This window comes from Manacus vitellinus, unplaced genomic scaffold (assembly GCF_001715985.3).
Source record: "Manacus vitellinus isolate BGI_N305 unplaced genomic scaffold, ASM171598v3 scaffold_1_pilon, whole genome shotgun sequence".
In the NCBI taxonomy this organism is placed as follows: domain Eukaryota; kingdom Metazoa; phylum Chordata; class Aves; order Passeriformes; family Pipridae; genus Manacus; species Manacus vitellinus.
Window position 1 is genome coordinate 19,367,356 of NW_021939396.1, and position 24,677 is coordinate 19,392,032.

General features: G+C 38.1%; 1 protein-coding gene and 1 long non-coding RNA gene across 2 annotated transcripts in view; one reads left to right on the plus strand and one right to left on the minus strand.

Annotated features, from left to right (window-relative positions):
- On the plus strand, nucleotides 1–11,345 carry LOC115307411. The gene is made up of 3 exons (XR_003915736.1): nucleotides 1–59; nucleotides 10,446–10,583; nucleotides 11,125–11,345. It is a non-coding gene; the product is annotated as an uncharacterized LOC115307411 (long non-coding RNA).
- The window catches only part of FZD6 (frizzled class receptor 6), a 26,985-nt gene continuing 10,621 nt past the window's right edge, over nucleotides 8,314–24,677 (minus strand). The window contains exons 3-7 of the mRNA XM_018074557.2: nucleotides 19,042–19,238; nucleotides 15,004–16,021; nucleotides 12,418–12,566; nucleotides 10,721–11,149; nucleotides 8,314–10,279 (exon numbers count right to left, since the gene is read on the minus strand). Of these exons, the coding sequence (XP_017930046.2) occupies nucleotides 10,123–10,279; nucleotides 10,721–11,149; nucleotides 12,418–12,566; nucleotides 15,004–16,021; nucleotides 19,042–19,238 (1,950 nt within the window). The 3' untranslated portion in view covers nucleotides 8,314–10,122. The remainder of the gene's footprint in view (nucleotides 10,280–10,720; nucleotides 11,150–12,417; nucleotides 12,567–15,003; nucleotides 16,022–19,041; nucleotides 19,239–24,677) is intronic.

Consider the following 24,677-nt stretch of genomic DNA (forward strand, 5'->3'; position numbering starts at 1 on the left):
CATCAACCCTGTCACATGGTGTCCTGAGAACTGGGACTGACATCAGCCACGTTGCTGAGGTGAGTGCTCCTATCTTGAGAAGAAGGGAAACAACACACCCAGCCAACTTCAAAAAACAGCTGGCAAATAATAATGGTTCCCTAAACCAGCTGGGAAAATTTATAAAATTATGTAAATCCATAATTGCAACAATCGCTTCAGTGACAGCCTCAGTCGACATCCATGAACACGCACACACAGAGGCTTCCTTGTGCAATCATGAGTCGCTGCCAGCAAACCCTCCTGGCCCGGGCTGGTGGCAATACTGTGAAGGTGGTAATGTTTGATTTCTGTGGCACCTGCGTGTTCACACAAGCATTGTTACCAAGGGCTGAGGATCCCCAGCATCAACACAGGCTGTTGCTAAGGCATGTACCTTCACAGGCTGCCAAACCTATGCATTACAGAATGAATTTCTTCAGGCAGCCTGCAGTAGCTGAAGCACACAGCACAGCAGCACTGCATACCTTCGCAAGACAGTTGCTCAGTATTTTAGAGAAAAAAATTTGCACGTGCATCTGTATGCATTTCCCCACCTGGGTTTGCTCAGCCATTAATTCAAGTGTGGGTTAGAAGCTTTGAAATCAAAATTACTTTGCCAGGGGAAGCAAACTGAGGAGTGCTGTAAAAGAATGTATTAGCAAACAATGTGGGACATCTTCTTTAAGCTCCAGTGAGAGCACTGTGCAATTCTTAGTTGACTTACAGCGTGTATTTCCATCTGGAAAACAGAAATGTCAACATCCTCCTTAGCCTGCATCAGTCCAAGCAAGCCTTGCCATCTGCTAGGTTTATGCTCTGTGGGCTTTTGATATATTTAAATGCTTCTGAGAACACCAACCATTGCTGAATGCTGGTGAGCTATTCAGATTGAGTCAGAACTATTGATCTACTTTGCCTTAACTATTTCCCAGATAAAAGGAGCTGTGGTAATAAACTTGCCTGAGCATCCTCAGACCATGATCCATGTTACATCAGCTAGTGATTCCTTCATCTTACCCATACTGCCATATGATATAGACTTTATATTTTATGTGGCCTTACAAACACATCAGAAAAGATTATGAGTTGCTACTTCTACCACTTAAATGTTGCTAAAATCTCCCAGATGGTCAATCTGCTCCTGCACAGCCTAGGCAGGCTCACACAAGGTCACTGTCAGCCTCTCACACATAACAGATGTTTACACCACAAGGCTGATGCCATGAGTGCAATCTCTCTGTTGCAGCTTGAGCTGTTTCCCCCTTCACATAACCTCTCACCATCCCAAAAATCCAGACACACAAGTCTGGAGAGGAGGATGTGCCCATATGCACACATGTTTCCATTCACCTCACATATTTAAATTCAAGGGACTGTCCACTGGGTCATTGGGTCTCTCTGCTTTTCCTGTGCAAACTATTCCAGTTTATGAATCCCGTTTGTTAGAGCGCTGGATGGAATTCAAACAGTAAATAATTGTTATTCAGTCCTTGGTCTTCACGGGGTGAAACAACTGCTGGGAACCAGGAAAACCAGGCTTAGGGGTCTAAATATTGCCTGAGGTTTAAGGCTGAGGATCCTGAGCCAAAAGAGGCCCAGTAAGGTAAGTGCCAATACCTGGACCTTTTGTCTGCTTTTAACTCTCATTGCTTTGTGCATTTCCCTGTTCTGGTGATGTCTGGGGATTTTGACTTTGGTTGGCAGCTCAATTTGTGCATAGCTTTGGGGAGCATGTATGCACCCCAGGGTAAGTAGCAGAGCTCAGGGGTAGCACTGCAGTGCTCAGCATCACAGCACTTGGGATCTCTGACGATCTATCCTCAGTGCTTTTAATTGTGGAGTTCATCATTTAGATCTTGTTCACGGTTACTGATATTTTAGGGTGAGTTGTAAGTTGGTGTAAAAGGCTGAGATCAGAGAAAATTTGGATTTCTCGAATGGCGATTTGCAGGCTGCCTGTCTGATCGAGGAGACAAAGAGCCGTCTGTACTGCTGTAGAAGAAAACCAAAGAACGAGCTATCGGGTAATTTATTACAGGTTTAAGAAATAGATTCCAGTTTCTTCCACAAAAAGCCTTTGGAACTGCATGAATATCAGTGGGATTGTGGCCTTGATCCCTTCTAACACCTTTTAATTTAAACATATGATATAGTATAGGATGTCTATTATTTTAAAATAATCCAAAACATCTCTCCCTCTGTTTTATTGCTATACCAGCACAGATACACCTATTTAAAAAAAATCTTCCAGTAGTTTCTACATAAAATGGTAAGCACTGTAGCCACAGCAGTGCTTTGCAGGTATACATATTAGCATTTGAATCTTAAAAACTCTTTTGGGGCCAATTTTTTAGTGGATTATAATACTCAGTGATGTCATGTTTCTGCCTGTAAGAAAAGCTTAAAAGCGTAAAATCATATCAATATTCTCTTTGTTGAGACTCTACACCTTCAGGTGATACTCAGGTCATGCTAACAGTTCCCTATGCAAACCATGAAAAAATAACTGATCATCTGAATACCAGCCTGAAAAGACAGGCAGAGGTGAGAGCATAATAATGGAGTTGTCCAAGAGGGGCAGAACTGTTAGGAAAGCATGTGCTCACCCTTCAGATGCTTGTCTGCTGAGGAGAATTCCTACATCCATATACAGACAGATGGCATTTTCTGAGTGTGAGAATAAATTCCAGGAGTTAAGCGTTAATTCTTTACTTCTGAATAAGCACATGGCAGATCTTAATGTTACTAGAGGTTATATTGTATATTTGCACAATAGAAAACATTAGAGAGAGGATCAATGCTTTTTATTATTCATATTAATTAAGTTTTCTATCAAGATTAATCCTTAACATTCTCTCCAACAAGTCAAGATGAGGACATAGGTCAAGTATCAGGAAGCTCAACTTACAGAAACAGCTCCTTCCATTGCCTGCTGGAGTTCCAGGCAGATCTGTTTTTTTCTGTCCAAGTCATCAGCTGACTTATAGTTGCATTTCTCTGCAGCTCTGTTACTACAATAATAATGGAAGCACCGAATATCTTAAACTAAACACCACTCACAGACAGTCAGACAGAGATAAACTTTAACAAAACTGTTTGGGAGAACAGTCTGCTCACTGATAAAGGATAACTCAGCACACACCCAGACATTTCCATAGTGTAAACATTATGATGAAAAGCCTGTACTGTTCTCATTGACTAGTGGTTGCAAATTTCAGACTCTGAAGGGGTCTGGTCTGTGCCTCTGCAAGTCTGCTCCCAAGAGCAGCTGGTGCAATCCCGGCTGCAGTCATGGAAACTTCTGGGTCTGAAGGGGCATCTGGAGCACATCTGGTTGAAGCAGGTCTGCTTAGACTGGGTTATTCAAAGACTTGTGCACGTGGTAGAATGGGAAAATTAATTCAGTGCAGTTTTAAGTTAAACTCACTGTGCCTCCAGTGAGTCATCATGTGCAAGGAGAGAGCTAAGGCTTAGGAGGAACATTTGCTCATTAATGAGCGGCTGTGAATTAATCAGTGGTAGAAAAATCACTTGGCAGCCTCACGAATCCTCAATGAATAGAAAGGCAGAACTGAAAAACTAACTTTCCTTAAATCCTGTGCTAATAAATGGTTATTAGGATGTGAAATACAGTGCTCCATTCAGACAGGATTCTTCAAATGAAGGGAACAATCTCTCTTTTTCTACACCATTCATCAAGTGCACTACCACAGGTCTGTCCTTCTGGTTTTGGAATTAGTGATAATCCTAAAATTAAAGGAATAGACTCGAACTTTTAAATTTTTTATTTTATTTTATTTGTGTCCAACAAGCCCTTTGAAAAGGAGTTCCTCAGGATAAGCAAGGCAGCTGTGAGCAGGGCTGAGGCAGGGCTGTATAGCCCTTCAAGGTGGCTTACAGAAATCAGAGGTCTGTAGCCACTGTAACAGGCACACACACAAAATGCACAGAAGCCCATGGATGAAAGCAGCTTTGGTCCAAGAAGCAAACTAACTGGTCCAGGACACTCAACAGTTGCACAAAACTTCTGTCTCAGAAGAGAGAGAGGGGCAGAGCCACAACAACAAAGACGATGGAACACACAGTCACTGCAGTTCTGCCTCTTAGATGCAGTGGTGGAGCTTGAAGCCCATGGCATCCCTGAGATCTGGTTTCTCACACCCACACTGACCTCGGCAAAGAAGCACCACGGCTCGTGCCAAGCAGGGCTGTGGAGCCTCTGGGCAGCACCTCCTGCCTCTAGTCACTGATGACCCACTGTCATCAAAAGAGCAAAGGATGGACAGAGGCTGCCAGGTCAGGAGAGTGGTTCACCACAAGCAGTTCAGTGGGGGCATCCTTTAGCCCTGAGGATACTTCAACTCTTGCAATAAATTGTTTTATGTGCTAAAATAGGAATCTTATTTAATTTGCATCAACAACTGACTAGCGCAATGCTGCTGGAAAGGATCAAGCATCTGAACCCCTGGCTCACGGGGGGATGAAATTGTGTTTGGCCATAACAGCAAAATGTTCTGGCCAGGTTGCAAAATGTTCCTACCAGGTTACTATGAAGAAAAATGTCTTTTTGAGTCCTTCTTTGAGTAATGTTTTTACAGCAGACGCTCATCTAACCACACTTTTGTGAGGCATTACTTTGTTTCTAGTGTGGTTTCCTTCCTTCTATCCTTATAACTCTACTGTAATTACAGCACCTCTTGGTTGCCAAGTAGAGAAACTTTCAGAATGTGTGCCCTAAAAATATCGAATGCTGCTGAGGTTATATTAATTTAAAAGGCAGAGTCCTCCCTCTTTTTTTTTTTTTTTTTGGGTGTGCTTTCTTGTTTTTTCTACTGGTTGGGTGACTTTCCATTTCTCTCCGTAGGGAACCTCATCCCAATTATCAGCATCTCTCAGTGTCCTTTCTCACTGCCTACTAAATAATCTTGCCTACTAAAATCACATGTTAAGAAAAATAACTCAGATTAATTTCCATGGTGAGCCCTGACTTCAGCCAGCCCAACAGATTTGCATCTTGTCTGCTCACTGGCACATCTCACCTGTCAGTGTCATTTCTTCACATTTAATGGAATGATATGTGTCTGGATTATTAATCCCAATAGTGCATTTGCTTGTTCTTTAGTTGTAAGTCTGGATCACAGCCATGCCTGTAGGAATCTGGAAGGAGAGCAAGTCCCAGAGAGGACTATGTCCAGCAGGTAACATCAGTGACTCAAGTCTAGTGCCAAGAAACCTGTTCAGCTGCTTCAGCATCCTCAAATCCTCCATCTTCAGTCATGCAAGAGTTGCACACAGTCTTATATAGTAGGTATAATACTACTGAAGTTGGGCCTGGAGAGAATGCAGCTTAAGCCATCAACTAATCAACTAATTTATTACTGATTTCCTCCAGGACCTTGCCTAGCAGTGATTTACTCTTGTACCCATGTAATTTCTTGTGATCCAGTTTCATATGATCAGGTAAAACATCAGGAGGATAAACTGCACATTCTCTTCATCATCCTTCATATACGACCAACACGGAACATACTTTTTCCTTAAGCCCCCTTGGGTGGCTGTGTCTCATCGTCCCACCCTCACCTCTGTAACTGACAAACCTACTCAGTGGAAGTAAAATTGCTTCTTACTGTTTCTCTTCACCTTGGATGTTGATAGTGAGGCCCAAACTACCAGTGTTTTCCTCTGATGTTCTCTCATGACTGTCCTGCTGTACCTGAGGGTGGCAGATCAGCGTCTCTCCACACCCCCTCCACCCAGTACCAAGGGCCTGTTTAGCACTTCCCTTCCACAGAAACTGCCTTCTTCCAAACAGCAGGAACTATTCCCCTCTCCAGCTCCTGTCTGTGCTAAGAAACCAGCTGTGACCCATTTAATGAAGGTAGATCTGTGTGTTTAAAGATCTCATTGGCCACCACTTTATTTTGAAAAGTAAGACCTGAAATAAAGCAAACTTTTATTTTAGATTTTGTTTCTGTGAACAAAGTTGAAATACAGGGAATAAGCATTAATGAAGAGCTTGGATATAAATGTCCTGACATGTTTTTAATCTTTTAATTATACTTTGCATCTCAAATGGTTTTCAGTAGGAATTAAAATCCGGTTAATAAACAGAAATGGATTTCATAGTTGTACATCAGAAGTATACTCTGAGCTTCACTTCCAGATATAGAAAGCAGAGAGCTCACAAACATGTGGTATAGGTTGCTTTAATTAAACTCTAGTCCATTAAAAAATTTAAGTATGATAAGCAACAAAGAGTGAAAGAATAAGTGAAAAAAAAAAGGTAATGCCAGGAAATAACATTTATTCCCATGACACTCTCAAATACCTTTGGTGCCAGCCACCTCAATTACTGCAAATACCACTGGTTAATACTGGCAGTGAACTTTACCAGTGAAGAGAGCGCCAGATGCCTTCAAAGACTGATCCAACAAGCAGCCAGTGTGAAGGGAGGGATGTGGCATTTCTCCTTTGATATGCAGCCTTCTGAAACTGCACGTTGAGACTGGGTGGTCAGACTTCACAGGAAAACAGGATTCTTCATCCTATTCAGCTACTGCAATTTTCAGTGTTTTGCAGAATGCTAAACTTATTTTCATTAAAGAAGCCCAACTTTTCATATTTGATTTCTTTTTCTATTTTGCTCTGAATTTCGACTGGATTTGACTGTCTCTAAACCAAATATATTCTGCATCCTGTAAGGAAAAAGGAGATACAATCCTCTTGAATCTGTTGAACAGTTATCAAGGAGTCATGTCAGAGTTGGACTTGATAATCCTTATGGGTCTCTTCCAACTCAGCATATTCTGTGATTCTGTATTAATAGTACCTTTTAAAGGTTACAAGCATTATTTTGTTTATATTTGCCATGCTCTGGGTCAGATTTGCAAGCTTGGACAACTTTTTTTTTTTCAAATTTGTGCATAGATTTATACTCTAGGTAAATCTTATCCAGTTTTCACTAAAAGCATTTAGCAAAATAGGACAGTAAAATGCAGTATGAACAATAGGTACCATGAAACTACCATACTGCCAATTTCAGGTGCTGTTTATATCACAAATCAAATATGATTCGGTATATTAAATTTATCTTGTCCTTTGAAAGATTTTATATGCAACTTGAAAACTCAGTGCAAAGCATAGTTTGAAGTGGTTTATGACAGCTCCAATAAGAGAAAAAGACCATTTGGCACACACAGTTCCAGGTTTGCAAAAGTTGTCAGTATCCTTTATTCTAGCATCCTGCAAATAATGGCAGAAAAAAATACTGAAATAGCTGTAGCCATGTAAATAGTTGGATTTATAGGGCATCTTCCAGAAGATTGTCAGCCTTGATTCAATGACTACAGCTGGTGGAGATGTCCCAGGGAGAAGTAATTGTCACAGGTTAAGAAAAGCCCTTTTAATGTGAATGGTCTATTTTCAGTTTTAACTTTGGTCAGAAAACAAGAGGAAAGCAAAAAATCCCAGTATCTTTTGTTAGAGAAGTTGTTTATGAGTTCTCCACTGCCCATCACTGTAAGGCAGTCAGTCTGCCGGGCCCTGACTCTTCTCTGAGCCCCTTTTCCCCCACCATTTCTGAGAGCATTCAAATCGCTCTTTAACTTCCCATTTACTGCCGGGGTACTTCACGGTTAAAGCACCCAGAGATCACAGTCGCTTTAGGATAAGGATCACCCTGGGAATTCAGTCTGTTATTTCTGGTACAGCAGCAGTGGAACACACAAAGTGCTACAGTCTCTATCTACCACTGATGCAATTCACTGCTGGTGAACGTTAGGATCACTGCTTCACATTTCCCACTTCTTTGAAAATGTATCTATTTTTAAGCCCACAGTATTGCTTTAACTTCAAAATCACTTCGCATTTATCTTTTTTAGAGCAAGAGACCACAAAAGATTTTTTTCTGAACTACCTAAAAAAAGGGAATAACATTAAAAAACTTAAAAATCACTATTTAAAGAAGGTGGCAGCACAAGCACAGTGTGGAAATATGTATTCTATGTAACCTAAAGGAGGTCTTTAGAGGTCATGTAAGAGAGAGTGCTCTAAATATTAGGATGAAAGAACAACTTCAAGTTTCTTACTCCTTCATAACTCTGTGTTCATGTGAACAATTCCCAGCGTTGTTCTGTCTCAGTTTCTCACATAGGAGGAATAAAAGCACTGCAATACTTATTAACCCACAGAGCTCTACTAAGAAATACATTAGTGTTTTAGGTGCAAAATACTACAGTAGTAGAGTAACAAACATCTACACCTAGATACTATGAAATACCGACTCAGAAGCTCTTACTATACAACAGTATATTTTATTACTAACAAATACAGTAATAACAAAACTACTGAACATGTGTATAAAGTTACCTGATTACAAACAGAATTAGAAAAATGAAGGGTATTTATTGTGCATTTTCACAGGAGATTTTTCATCTTTCTCTTTGTACTTTTCAGTAGCAAGAATTCTGTGTATTTTTAATGGAGAAAGTCTAAAAGAAAGAGCATATCCCATTTAAGGCAATAAGTTACAAATGCTAAAATGCAGACACTGTAATATAAAGACATTCCATTTTTAATGTATGACGGATAAAATTAGTAACTTTGGTTTATCAGAACTATAGTTCCTGTTGTTTCAGCATTTACATGCCCTTTGTACCATGCAATTTTCATTGTTCAAAGCATCACCATGAATGCTGCCCAAACTCAAACACAGTAATTGCCCTGCATAATATCAAAATATTGAGAAATATTCTTAGTTATCAAATGCAAGATGATGGACAGTCTTACAAAATGCATTGACATGTTTTGAAAACAGCACAATCCTGTTTCCAAATTATCTCAAGTAATGAATCCCATTGGCTCTTAAGAAATCTTGAGTCAATTGAAGCCAAATGATGAAATTGTTATCCACATCAGTAGCTCTTGAGAACCACCCTATCATAAGAAAGGCTACATGTATTAAGGCCTTTTTGATTTAGAGAAAATACATTGCTGTAGCATATAGAAAACTAAGCTTTGTAGAAAAAGTATTAAGGCCATCTTCCGAGTAAAGAGATTGTTAAACAAGTTTGCATATTAATAATGCAACACATTATTTTCTGCAAGATATTTCTCTACAGAATATATAAAAATTTAAGTTACTCTCATAGAAACACCATGAAATGAGCTTTCACTGCAGCTCAGTACAAAACCCCAAAGTGTGTGCTTCAGATTCTGCCCACCAAGGCCAGGGGTCTGAAGTGTTCCTTCGGCACAATGCTCTGGAACACCAGGCCAGCAGAGGCTCCAAGAGGCATTTTTCTGAAACAGTGCTGCCCCTGCTGCACCATCCTTGTGACAGGACACACAGGTGCCTGACCAGTCTCACCCCAGATAACAGTGCATGTCACAGATAGAGGTACAACCTGCTTTACTCAGAACTGACTCATGTCTGATCACCAGGGGACACTTGGCTTCAGCAACCCCCTAACGGAAGCACGTGAACTTTCCCAAGTTTGTACAATACATACAAATACAGCAGTTCTAAAGATTGACCTTATGCAGTCAGTTATTTACAAAATTCATTTTTATGTACAAAATAAATTGCTATAATTCCAGATTCCCTTTCATATTCAGTGTACAAGCTACCATAAACCAGTGCTGTAATTGATACAACAGGACACAATTTAGAGAGTATTTATAAATTTGTGTATCCCTTACTTAAGTGATATTATTGTTTAAGAGACAGTAAAAAAGTAAAAAGACAAAAACATTAACAAGTGTTAAAAAATATCGAAGAGGCAGATAGAATTTTTGTATCTTGAAAAGTAACAGTGCTTTCTAAGCATTACTTTAATGCAATTCATTATAAAATGTTTGTCTCTCATCTTTTTCTTACATTACTGCCATGTCCTACAGAACTTCAAATTCCATTATTCCTGGATAGGATTAAATACAGTACATTATTGTTAGCTGTTTCCACAACAAAACATACATTTTTTTAAGTGCAAAGCAAGATATGTGTGTTTTTTAATAAGGCACAGAATATCCATTATTTCCAGTGTAACACAGAATTCATGTCAGTTTTATAAACTGCAAATGTTCATATAAAATTTCAATCTTTCAAGGATTTGAACTGTTTCCTGAATCCAACTCTCTTCTGGTGTCTGAAGCTGAGTAGACAAGTAGGGATATGGAAGCTGAGTGTGAGACATCAGGTATTTGGGAACAGCTGCTTTGTAGTGGAGGAGATTCACTAAAATCATTTTTAGGAATTATTCTGCAAGTAATGAAAAAAAACACAGTAAATTTAAGCACAGTGCATTACAATGGCAAAAAATTGAGCAATGAAATCATAATGTATTTTCAGTTGTATTCTTTTCAAGAGAATGCAATACAGTTCTGTAAACTTTTCCAAGCTTAGGGTCACTATTGTTGTTTTTCAGATCCATCACCATTGAAGTGCAGTCATAGATTTTTTGGAGCTGAAGCTCCAGCACTCAGCACTTACATGGAAAAGGAGAATCCTACAAATATACAAAATAGCCCATATGCTAAAGATACATGGCCACGTGGAGCAGTCTGTAAGTTCTCTTGACAGCTACTGTGGGTTAGCTGCATATTGAGAGTACACTGATTCTTCAGAGAAAAGGAATAGAAAACTTACAACAATAGTGGTAATGTGCATAAACAAGCAAATTATTGAGTTCAGGTGCCTTACCTTCCTTCACCTACTCTCTTCATACTCTCAGCCAAGCTACTCATATGACATGTGCTATCTGCTTTGTTTCTTCTTTCCACCTGATCCATGGTCAATTTAGAACCAGATAACATTTGATCTCCGCTGTTTTCACCTTCCTCGACTCTCCGGGCTGGTGTCCCGTCTGCCTCTATCTCTTTCTCAGATGTCTCTGGAGAGGTTTTAATTTCTGCAACAGTTTCTTGGCTTAAGTAATCATGATTAGTGATTGCTACTGCAGAAGTTCCATGATTTGTTGCACCACCCGTACTGGTACCCATTGACTTTGAAATGACTTTAAGTCTGTGTGAAGTTGACTTGTAGTGCTTCTTTTTGTGTTTAACTTTGGAATTGTGTCTCAAGAAAAATTCACATGACTCTTGCAGCACTCTTCGACTCTCACTTATTGGACTAAAAGAGAACACAAGCAGGTAACTGAATGAAGAAGATAACCTTGGCCATAATGTGATAAAGACTCAGACATAAAACCCTGACAGAACAGGAACCAGTGATGCAATCTGAGATGGATGTTAATGAACAAGAAAAAAAAATTATATGTGAAAAGAAGAGAAAAAAAGTCTGATCATAATAGCACCAAAGTAATTATGTTTGTAGAACAATTAAATAAAGCAGATTTCTACATATCTTACTTCTGCAAGTTGGTCTTAATGACTTCAGTACATTAATGATCTAAGAGAGGAAAGAAGGATTAGCTCATAAAGTAGCTACATTATCAAGTTAACTTTATATAAAGTAAACCTCATTCAAATGAAGAAAGGTAAGCATTATAAAAATTACTTCATTATTTTTAAATCCTTGTAGCTGAAAGCAGTTAACATCTGAAATACAAGAAAAAATTATACAGGAAATGGAAAAAGAGGGTAGAGGGAAAGGAAGCCATAAGCTGACCATCGAAGAATGTAAATGTAAAATAAAAGGAGCTTAAGGACTACTGCCTTGGGAAATCCAAAGAAATAAAACAATCTAAACCCACAGTATAATTTATAAGTAATAGATAATCTAAAAAAAATAATCAAGGAATAAGAAAGAATTGAAAAATTACAACAAGAAGAAATGGAGATGAAATTTATAAGCTGCTTAAATCCATAGATATAAATTTACTAAAATTAAGTAATAAAACTGAATACTTGTCTTTCAGAAAAAAAATAAAGAACACTAGATTTTTGCAATAAAAGTGATAGTAAGGAGAGTTCAATGAATATTAATTTTAAAACAAGATAAGCCTGGCAGAGAAGAAAAGCAGATGATATTATTCTTGCATGACAGTAAACACCACAAAGTACTGTGTCAAATGAAGTGGTCACAACACATGAAAGGAACTAAACTGATGACTGAAATTATCTTCCCTCCTTCGACTCGAAACCAGAGATGTATTAGCCAATGCTAAACACAGCAACATGCCTTCTGCTCTACAAAAGAGAAATCAGCAGAGGAAAAAAATTTCTATCTTCTGAGAATGTCAAAAAGTCACTGCATGTGTAAACCTTCCCCCGACTCCAATGGAATTTTGCTGATGCCCAAAGGCAGCATTTAAAGTCTGAAAAAGAAGTCTCAGGACAACATTTTGATTACCTGAGCTACAAATAAAGAAACATGCCTTAAAGCCAACTTTATAAGTATACACTTTAACAAACAGGAATAAAAAAAATTTTTCTTACTCTCTTTTGCGGTTTCTGTTGAAGAAATTGGCCCATTCAGAACAGGTCTTTTTACTTCCCACCCAGAACACTGGAGATATGCCGACAATTAATGTCAGCAAATATTTCATCAGAAACAAAAATATTTCTGGTCTTGCTAGTGCCTTTGCCTAGAAGATAAAGTTTAATAAATGCAAAGAAAAAAATACACTTGTTGATTTACTTTTTTAAATGCAGAAAACAAATGACGTAAATGAGAGACCTTCTCCTTATGGCTGTTGTTCTTTGCTGAGGCTTGTACTGCGGGCAAATGTTAGACATGTACAGTCAAGTCAGACACGGTTCATGTCTACAGCTGAACACACACAGAGATTTTTCAGAGGGAAATATTTTTCTTTTAAATTGAAAGGAAAGGTAATTTGGGGAGCAATAATATTAATAAACATGTTCTTCAGAGGTAAGTATGTATATATAAGATTTATCCCTTCAACTTAAAAGAAACAGCCAGCGGATCACAGAATCACAGAATGGTTCAGATAGGAGGGGACCTTAAACACCATCTACTTCCAACCACCTGCCATGGGCAGGGACACCTTCCACTAGACCAGGATGATCAAAGCCCCATCCAGCCTGGCCTTGAACATTTCCAGGGATGAGGCATCCACAACTTCTCTGGGCAACCTGTTCCAGGGCCTCACCATCATCAAAGTAAAGAATTTCTTCCTAATATCTAACATAAACCTACTCTCTTTCAGTTCAAAGCCATTCCACCTTGTCCTGTCACTGCATGCCCTTGTAAAAAGTCTCTCTCCATCCTTCCTGTAGGCTCCCTTCAGGTAGTGGAAGGATTAGTTGGGAGTTAATCAGATTAGACAGCATCTTCAAGGAGCCGCAGGGAACTACACAGTAGCTTTCTGTTTACTGCAAAATTAATCCACCTATTTGCAGAACTGTATCATAGGAGCTGAGACGTTTAACTCAGTAAGAGATCATTATCTTCTGCTCCCATTCTGCAGATTTAATTTATGTTACCTGGCTTATCTGCCAGCCCATCTATGAAAGTCACTATTTTTGTTAGGCAGGTAACATTAGCCACTTAAACTGAAGTTTGTTTTCATTTGGTTTTGATCTGGCCAATGTAACAAGAGTCTACAAGCCAGCTCAGGTAAGCCAATGCTGAGCATGCCACTTTAAGCTACTCCACAATTAGCACACACTGTCTACCATAGGGACAGATCCCATAAAATAGATCTTTGTTAACATTTCCTGTTGCTATTTCTTCTTTCCAATAGGCTAATTAAACAATGAAAATACATGCTCTTTCCTGTGTTATTATGCCAAGCTCTTATATTTAAGCACTACAAAACAATGTTGTTGATTTATTTTTTTTAACATAAGTGTCTTGTTTTCAACCTTGTATATTCTAAACCATTTAGGCTGATACAGAAATCAGAATAAAACCCACTGAAGTCAAAATATACTTGTTAAGAAACAGTATTGGAAGCACAAATAACCAAGTTGTCTGTGAACTGTGCTACTCTCAGCTTACACTGACTTCAATCCAGAGGATAATAAATAATGTTTAAGGATGTAAGAGATCAACCCTTATAATTTCATAATGCCTGTGTTTATATTCCTCATTTTAATGACATTTTACTGCAGCAAAAACATAGACAATAAGTGTAATGCAAAGAAAGATCACATAAGACACTTGCATTTCTCTTAGGGATGTTTGCTTGTATGTTTGTTCTTAAATGGAAGGAAACAAACTACAAATTACTTGTAAGTAATATTACAAATTACTTGTAGGTAATTTGTAATATAAAACTCCTTGCAATTGCAAGAGATTTAATCCACAGAGAGCACTGAACACAGGCAGATTTAATTTAAAAGCTTTTCCAAGGAAGTTTTTTAGGAGTCAAATATTAAATACAATCACCTCCATAATTTAAAGTGCTGCTGAGGTTTTTTTCTTTATTTGCTTTTTGTTTGGTTGTTTTTCATAAAGAATTCTTTGCATTTCTGAAAATCAGTCTGCAAATGACAACTATTGTGGAAAAAATATACTGGAAATTTGTTCTGTAATTTCAAGTGTTCTTGAACGCATTTCTACAGTTCGAAGAAAAAAAAAGACAAAAGTGATTTTAAATCTCTGGTTATAAGCAGCATTTAAAATTCCATTTAGTCTGGATCTTCACGAATCACTATTTCAGCTTCAACGGAAATTGGTGAAAATTCAACTTATGCACTTTGATACTGAGTTAGGCACCCAAGTACTGAGCAACTATTTAGGAACAAATATCGTGAAGAATGATCCTCCTCCAAGGCAAATTTGTACCATGAAGTTCAAAGAAAGGTTATATATTCTGTTAGAGCTGTGAGTTGGAATTTATTTGCTGAGTGCTACGAACTCAAATTAGTGAAAATTTTCAAAACAAAAGTATCATTCCACTGATTTTGACTTAAAAAAGAATTAATCGCTCTATGTTCTTGAACTGATTACTTAATGTGAAAATAACTTACTCATTGCATGGCAGATACAGTGAAGCATAAGGGGTTTTGTTAGTTAACTTTACAGTATTATTTATAAAGGAAACTGTTACTTGCCTGATAAGGACAAGGAATATGGTACTGGTCACAGTGGTCAAACACCCAAGTCGTTTCCCAGATTTTCCGGTTCACCAGTTCATAAACATAACATCCAAGAAGTGCTACCAGTGGCACCAAGTACAAACCACTAAAAACTCCAATTCTGATCATGAATTTCTTTAGCTTCTCCTGGTTCCTGCCATCGTGTTGGATGACTTGGCGCACGTGATTTAAAGAAATAATACCAGCTAAGAGAAGAGAGAGACCGAAAAACACACAAAGGCACAGCGGCAAAAGCACAAAGTACAGAGAGGCATCCAGATCATAGAGACCCACAAAACAAACTCCACTGATATTGTCTCCTTCAACTTTGTTCATCGCAAGGAGCATAATGGTTAGAAAACCAGGTATTCCCCAGGCAACTGCATGGAACCACATGGCCTTTTGTGCAATAGCTTCGCAGCTCCATTTTCTTCCCGCTGCAAGGAACCAAGTGATTGTAAGAATCACCCACCAAATAGTTCCTGCCATAGTGAAAAAGTACAAAACCATGAAAAGGACAGTACAGGCTTTGTTTTGGGAGCCAAGAACAACTGTTTCACCAATTTCTAACTTATCATCTGCCTCATTACAGGCAGTTTTGTTCCCAAGTAAAAATCCAATAAAGTACATCAGAGAGACTATGCTGTAACAGACAGAGTAATATATGATCGGTCTCTCTGGGTACCTAAACCTTTTAACATCAATCAGAAAAGTCAGGAATGTGAAAAGTGTAGCACAAAGACAAAAGATTGAAACTATTCCAATGAAGCTTTTTGCCACATCCAATTCATAATTTTTGAAGTACATATTGGGACACGGGGGTGCGCACTGATCAATTCCTAGAAACTTGTAGCCTTGTTCATTGGTAGTGTGGAGGTGCCGGGGACACCAGAATCCATAATCCCTTCGGATCTGGACTGGGGTCTTCCGAGTTCCATGTACGTTCGTGGTTACAGCAACAGTGGCAGGAACGGTCTCATCACAATTAGTTAGTCTGAATAAATAAACAGAAGAGGAAATATCTCAATACCCCTCATTCTCAACTAGAATTACTTTCTAGAAATATGAAAAAAATCTGATTCTAAGCATTGTTAAATTTTACAGATAATGCAAATGTGCATTATATAAAAAAAAAAATCAGATGGCACTATAAAAACCAAACTTAAAATTCAGAAGACTTCAAACACATTTATTTAACTGTTGCTCTGTAGCTGTTGTTTCATAAGCTATAAAACCACTACTCAAATTGCAACCATTCTTTTAGAGTTTTAAATTCTACTGAACTTCTACATACTTATATCAAATGTATGCAGTAGGGTTTTTTTTAAATTTGGATAACAATAGACTGTTGCAGACAGCAAAAAATCTTGTCAAAACCCAAGCTGCAATCAATCAAGGAAGAAGGTTGACATCATTAATTGATGACTAGTACGTGATCATTATTATAATTTTTTGTGTTATACTGCTATCTCATTGTCAACAACAATAAAATATCCAACTGAAAAAAATACAAGCAGAAAATACAAGTACTGTAAAAAATTAACAATATTTTAGCAATTTTATAGCTCTATGATGTTCTTTTAAAAACTGCTCAAGACTCAATTGCTCCACGGTTTAATTTGACACAAGAGGTGATCTTTTTACATGGATAATATCATATTAGCAGTGCTGGACTTATATTCAGACTAGATTATATAACTCAAGCAGGTCAGCATTTGCTCACACTGGGATTTATGCTCATATGCATTCCAAGCTTAAGTGCACGTTTAAAAAGAACAAGTTTTGCATTCTAGCTTTTAAAGTAAGATTCTGTTATCTCAACAGTCTTTGTCAAACACTATTACAAGACTCAATTCAGTTTGCAAGCTCAGCTTGAGCTAAAAACCCTGTCAGTTCTTTGTTTCTCTGCATTATCATGCTGTCCAAGTAAATCCAGCCTAATGAAGAAAACTGATTCTGTGGCAGACTCTTTCATTAACCACAGGCCAGAGCATGATTCATGGACACATTCACCCATGTCTTAATTGGCATTATGTATGTCTGTAAGAAAAGTACAAAGATCAGTGTTTACAGAGCCATTGTGCTCTCTTATATGGTTCCGAATCATGGGTCATCTGCGTCTCCTAGAACACTTCCATCAACGCTGTCTCCGTACAATCCTAAACATCCACTGGTCAGATTATGTGACCAATACATCTGTTCTAGAACAAGCAGCAGTCACAAGTATTGAGGCCATGTTGCTGAGAACACAGCTGCGATGGGCAGGGCACGTCTCAAGGATGAAGGACCACCGCCTCCCTATGATCCTGCTTTATGGTGAATTTGCCACATGGCTGCCGCAAGAGAGGAGCCCCAAAGAGAAGATACAAGGACTCCCTGAAACAACATCTCAGCCTTGGCCATATTGATCACCATAACTGGTCTACTCTGGCCTCCAATCGGGATGTCTGGAGACACATCATCTATAACGCTGCTGATTCTTTTGAGAAAGCACACAGGATCACTCTCGAGGAGAAAAGACAACGCAGAAAGAATCGTGCCTTGCAGAATTTACCACCTAAGGAGTCTTTCTGCTGTGCCTTTTGCAACCAGACGTGCCTGTCTTGTTTTGGCCTTTTTAGCCACCAACGCGCTTGTAACAAACGTGGGTAGAGCCCTTCCCAAATCTTCGTTCACGAAGCCCAGCCATGATGATTGTAAGAATACAAAAGTGTGAATCTCACTATTCCAGTTACTTCCCATCCTCATACCAGAAGGCTCCAGCAGCAGAATCTCTGCTGCTATAACAGCCTGCATTCCACGGACTTCTCAGTATTGGCTACCAGAGAGACATCACTTCACATATGAACAGAGAAGCTTCATTTTCAGTAAATACTAGCAGCAATAAAATAATTTAAAGCTGTAGTAAATCCAGCAAAAACCCATAATTTATTTTAAAATATCACATCTTGAGTAACTGGATTCATTTGTAATTTTCCTGATTTTTCAAAACAATCCTTGAAGATATTTGCTGTGCCCCTTCAGGGCAGTACTGTTGCACAGAAGCTCACACTAGATGGGAAAAGTTGATGCCTTCTTGTTTTAAAACCCCACAACTTCTATTTTTCTGCAGAATTACGGGAAATGGCATTAATGCCACTTGTCATATTCACTCCAATACTGATTTCTACCACAGGTCATGCACAGGACTACTGTCCCAGCTTTCCCTCAGCCTTACCACAGATTAGCAACTGCATGGGGATTAGAAAAATTATTTGAGTTTCCAGTCTCTGCTCCTTTCCTGTACCTCTTGACCTGATGTGTGTTAAAAAAAAAAATCTGGCCTCGATAATTTATAAATATCCACAGTTGAAGGTCAGAATCTCAAGAAAATTGCACTGGGGTGCTTTCAGTGGTTTCCATTTAAAATATATAGACATCTTTTCACCAAATATTTTATTATCTATCTGAAAAAGACACATTAACACCTTTGAGAAATAGCTGAAATTTTAAAAGAGAGTTTGGGCAGGCAGTACAGGAAAAGCAACACAAGATTAAGTTTGCACATTTAAGCAGTTAGGAATGAGATAAGGCTTCTACTATTTAATGCTCAAATACAGAATATTCTGTATTTCATTATCTTACGAGCAGTTACTTCTAAACTCCCTAATCAAGTAAGCATGATCATCCCTAGTTTAGAGATCAGAAACCAAAGCAAAATCTAGGCGGTAACATATAATATTTTAAACTTTCAGGAATTTACAGTAAAAAAGCTTCCTTTTGCAGGGATCTGAATACTGAACTGTTGCAGAGCTTTGTTGCCAAAAAAGTCACAAGCAGAAAATGCAGGTGATCATTTGAATAATGAAAAAGTTTTACTGAAGAAATGGTCCCATGCATAAGCACTGCAGGGTCAGCGTAATAAGGAAGTTACAGCAAGGTGATATTTAACATTCTGCCTCAGATTTTCAACTCAGTCCAGGTCAAATATGAAAGTATCACTCCCACCACCTGTCAATACAAGAAATACCCCACCTGGCACATTCCAGCTCTTCAGGCCACGCAATTCCAAAAGTGTCCATCAACTGCTTACAGTCGGAATACACTTTCTCACAGAGGCTTCGACAAGGGTGAATCACATGAATTTGATCCAGGCAGGCAGGGACAAAGGCTCTACACAGAAATGTGTGGACGTCTGGTGAACAGTGAAGATTCATAAGAATAAGAAAAGGCTACAGGGAAGAAAAAGGCTTTGGTTAGCAATCTAAAAAAGATAATTCAAGGCATTAAAACTAACTTTCATCACTATGGCTCACATTTGATCCCCTGTACGTTTGAAAAGATACTAGAAAATAGTGTTTGTTCAGCAATTGCGAAAAAGCAAAACCTGCTGGTCTGAGTAGCAAGAAGCTTCATTAGCACTTCCAGCCCAGCCCTTGCCCCAGGAATCTTGGCCAATCTGTGACTATTCGAACCTGACTTTTCCTACTTGTCAACGTTAGAAATCTAAAAGGTATTGCGAAAGCCCAGGATTTTTAAAAAATAGGGTAAAACACTGAGCTCCTTTGTACGCCAGCTTCTAAACAAGTGCCCTGAGATTTTTAAAGGTGTGTCTGTTCCAGTAGTTCCTGTTAGATTACATTTTCAGTCCTAAGTGCTGCATTGTACTCATCTTCTCTCATGCTGGAGAAGTTTGGGGCTTTTTTGATTAATGAGGTCCAAATATCATTATTTCTCATTTTTGAAACATCTCATTTCAAATCTCTCTCAACATGACTGCAGTGAGTAACTGATGACTGTTCTTATTAGAGAATTCATAGAATGAAATTTAACCCAACCTTTTTCTGCCCAATGCATTCAATTCATTATTCACAGTCAGAGAGGTTTTTAAGGAAAAAAAAAAGCCAACCTTCCTGCTCTACATTTTATCAGTTTTACTATTAGGGCAAATTGTTTTAGGCAAAATACTACCATGTGGTTAAATTTCAGACAAGCCAGGAGTTGGTGGTCATTTTTGCAAGTGCTTCTGAGTTCAGAACAGCATCCTCACTTCCATCAGCTTTTCAGTATCCCAAATATACACTTACCTGAAGAGCAAGTCTTACTAATGAACATGCAGTTTAAAAGAAAAGACATTGGCAAATAAATTTACGCTTTCAAACTGGAGTATCTACAAGTCCTCAAAGGACCTTGGTAATAAACACAGGAATGTGTGGGGAGAGGGGAAGAAAAGATCAGGCAGAGCAAGAATGACATAAAAGTGCTTTATGAAAAAAAACAAAAAAATTGTTTGTTGGCACTACCCTTCAGAGCACTCCAGCTGTGTTCTGCATCTGCAGACACCATGACAGCAGGCACACAGAAGTCTGATCCCCTCTCTGAACGTCTGCTCTGGAGCTGCCTTTGTATAGGAACCCAAGATCTGAGTATTTCATGACAAGGAGAGAAATGTTGCCCTGGTATACTGTGTTCCAGTTCTGTAAGTTGGATTATTTCCTAAACACTGCATGGCTTCACAGGAAAAAGTAGTCAGGTGCTAACCCTAAATGAATTAAATTCCCTCTGCATAATTATGATGCTTCTTTTCTTTTCAATTGTTAATTTATATTTGCTCTGTTCTTCCTGGCACTTAGGATAAAATAAAGACAATAGCCTAGGTAGTCATATTCAACTCCTATAGAAATTGTGTTTACTTTTGACATTATGTCTTGCACAGATTGTCTTGATTGTTTTGAATTCTTCCTTTTTGTCACCCATAGTTCATCTCAGTTGATAAAAAGTAATTCTCTAGAGCAAGTTTTGGGTTGCCAGTCAAAAACTTTCACAGAATTCAGTAAAACAGAAATACCTTCTCTAGAAAAGTAAGGATTTTTAAAAAAACACAATATTTTTATCTATAAAAACAATTTTACCAGCTCTTTTGATAAGCAACTAACAGTTTTTAAATAGAATTTTCCAACATAACTAATACAGCTATGTATTGCAAGCTCACTCCTTTGATATAGAAAATGAGTATAAAGAAAGCGTTGGCTGGTAAAGAAAGTCAGGGCATAAAACCAACCTTTACCATTTTAACAGAGTTTCTGCTGTATAAAGCCACTTAAAAGCTAAAATATCACAAGAATCACTACACAATGATACTGTATATCAGAGGTAGATAATGACAAGCAAAAATAAAATGTTTCCAAGACTTTTACTAAAGCATGTTGTTATTGGCTAAACACTGTTGTTTAAAGAACATATTTTATTTAAACCCAAAACCACCTTAACAGATAAGTTGAAAAATGCAAATTTTTAGGAAGAAAGCTATGCTTAGCCTGTAATGTAATCAGAGTAGAATTCCAAGGACTCAGCTGCCAAAAGTAATTGTTGTTACAATGTTTCTTTCAGCTAAAAATACTTACCTTTTGACACCTGAAAGTATGAACACAAGAGCAAGAAGTCTGATGTTCTGAAAACACAAGCCAACCTTACAAGTCAGACCATTTAGCTGGACACCCCATTCTCACCCTGACTGGTAACAAGGGGGATGTAACCAATCTGACATCTCTCCCAGTTTCCTACAACCAATGGTTTAGGAAACAAGCTGCAGATTATAACATGACCACTGTGTTGAAAAGACATTCACAAACCTTTCTTCCTGAAATGCATCTAATCCCTTTTTCAACCATTTAAGCTTAAACATTTTGTAAAATATAATAACTTATCTTACATAACTTATCTTGCATAATTTAAGATGAAAGATACTGCATTTTGTTTATTGTAACTCTTGGTTTTGCAACCTAATTTGTGTTTTAACAAACAGCTAACAGATTGCACTCTACTTTTTCCATATATTTATACATTAGTATAGTAATACTTTCAGTTTTGATTTCTATTCCTTTCATACTATACTTTGCATTCTATTTACCTTGACTACATTTAAACACTGACCTCACATTTGTACAGTGGCAAAAACTCTTTCTGAGTGACAGCAACCAATTTAATACTGTGCCCACCCACTTGTACAGACAGTGGGAGTTATTTTTCCTCATACTTATTACTCTGGGAGTAATTTTTTTCCCATATGCATTACTCTGCATTTTCCAACCCTAAATCCCACCTACCATTTTATTGTCCAGCTGAAACTAGCAGATTCAACTGCTGAAAGAATCTGCAATTCTTTCATCGATTTTGTTTTCTCAGCAAATTTATTATCTATCCCTCTTCTAGGTCCATTTATGAATTAGTTGTGTATCAGAGGTTTCTGTACAGATAAGTAGGGGGAACCACTCTAGTTACTTATTTGGTATAGCATGAAACCATCAGTTCATGATTTAATAACCCTTACTGTGAAAAAACATTTATTTATTCATACTTTGCTTCTTAGGCAGGGAGGCATTGGAAAATAAAGTCCCCAATGGGTTACCAGCAGTTTCTTTAAAAAAAACCATAGGTTATGACCATGTCAAAACCTTTTTGAAAACTGAAGTATAACATACTGTCTGAATTACCCCTTTCAACAAATACATTGAGTCCCTCAAAAAACTCTTAACAGATTTTACAGCCAATGAGTTCCCGCAACCGAAAAACCTCTATAAAATGTAAAACTTTGCCTCAAGCACACACAAATGGGATTTGTAAAATACAAATTTATTTTCAGCAACAGCCTACTTTTACCATTTAAGAACAGCAGAAGTAGTAGGGAACTGTGTCTGGAACTCTGCTAACAATTAGGTATCTTTAAATGTGGGCTTCACTTCCAGTTGGTCAATTTGGAAAAGTTTCATCAGAGAAAATAGCATGTCTGCAGTTCCTGATGGACCATAAAAGCAAAATCTTACCAAAACCAAAGTATTTTCTCCCCCAGCTGCATTGTCTGGAAGGAAAAAGTGCAGAGCCAAGATCACAAGCTCACTGACAGTAAAATTCAGTTGCTTCAAGACCACTTCATCTGAACCATGGACGTCCCAACAACAAACCATTTTTTATGCAAGTGATTAGTTGGGTAAGCTGCACGTATGCACACACTGGTGTCCTGAGTATGCAAGTCTGGGATTAAACTCAGAATCTTGTACCATAGTCCTCCCCTCTTCAGGAAGTTCAGGGTCTGCCCGTGGCACAATCAAACAACACAGGCTCTTCCAGGAAACTAGGGTACTTGGCATTTCTAGCATTAGCAACCACTGCCCTGTCATATGACGAAGAGAGATGAAAATCTGCAGATTTGGTGATGGCAATGCTAAAAATAGAGTGAAGGCAGACTCTTTAAAAACCAGAAACATGGCTAATGTAAGTCCTAAAATAAAAATTCTCATCTTCTTAACAATGGGAAACAAAACTCAGTAAACATAAGGCAAACTAGAATATAGTAACAATCTAAAACCAACCAACCAACCAAAACCCCAAACAAACAAAAACCCAAAATCCAAACCAACAAACTAATAGCAACTGTAAAGTCAATGATGATATAGTCTTTAACAGCAGGAGGGGCACTGCCTCAAGCAGTATTAGTGAAGAACTGAGGACTGTGGGATGCAAACTTTCCACTAACAAAACACCAACATCTGACTTAGTAAATTCTAGATTCCTTATGAGGTGTGTCTATGTTATATCTTCTCCAGAGGCAAAGCCCAATTACTTCAGAAATCCAGTGTGGTCCTACAAACAGTGACACAACTAAGACAAGCAAAAACAAATGTTACAAAATACAGAATAAAGGTCTAGGTGCAAACGTGTTCTTAAACGAGCTTTACCAACAAGCAAATTGCAATCTAGAACTGTACATGGATCTTGTACTCAGGATGCTTCTGTTTTGTGCTTAGCAGGCTTACAATTCCAAGACACAAGAAAAACAAGCTCATTATTCCAGGCAGACACTGAAAATGCTCTCTTGTACCTCATTTCAGTTTTATCCTGGAGAAAAGCATTACCAGAAATGATGAGACGTCTCTGGGGTTGGGATGTATAATAACTACCAAGATATGTCAAAAAAAATAAGGGAAAATATTCTTCTGTACTCTGCTGATTAATGTCACAGAGATACTCAGATAATATAGAAAACATTGGATTGAAATATCAAGGTCTTTGTTATAATCCGCCACAGCAAACCTTGATTGTAAGAGACAGGAAATATCTTGAATTGCTGAGATATACAGAGGATTAGAGCCTTAGTTCAGCCACTGGAGCCAGGTATCTAAGAGAGTAACAACCTATTTTCCTAACTACTGAGGTGTAACTACAAGTTAAAACATTTAGCTTAGTTAACCCAGTCAACACTGAGGTTTACTAAGTTAAACAAGGACAGACACCAGCTGTCTCACTGTTAAGCAGTGTCACCTCTTTCTTGGTTTCATACAAATCTTGTGACCTAAAGCAACAGCATGACAACCTTGTTGGTTACATAACCGTGTATTTCAGTCTCTGAAGCAAAGGCAGGCTTAAATCTGTATTTCTACAATTATACTACACTGTGTACCCGAGATTCCTACCTATATTAAAGATACACACTGTTATTCATGAAACTGTATATCTGCTTTACAGGAAATAACACCTACCTAAATAATGGAGTCATAGAGTATCTCAAATTGGAAGGGATGCATAAGGATCACCAAGTTCAACTCCTTTGCTCCTCACAGGACACTTTCATGATTAATAATTAAAAATTAATTATTAATAATTTACAGTACAAA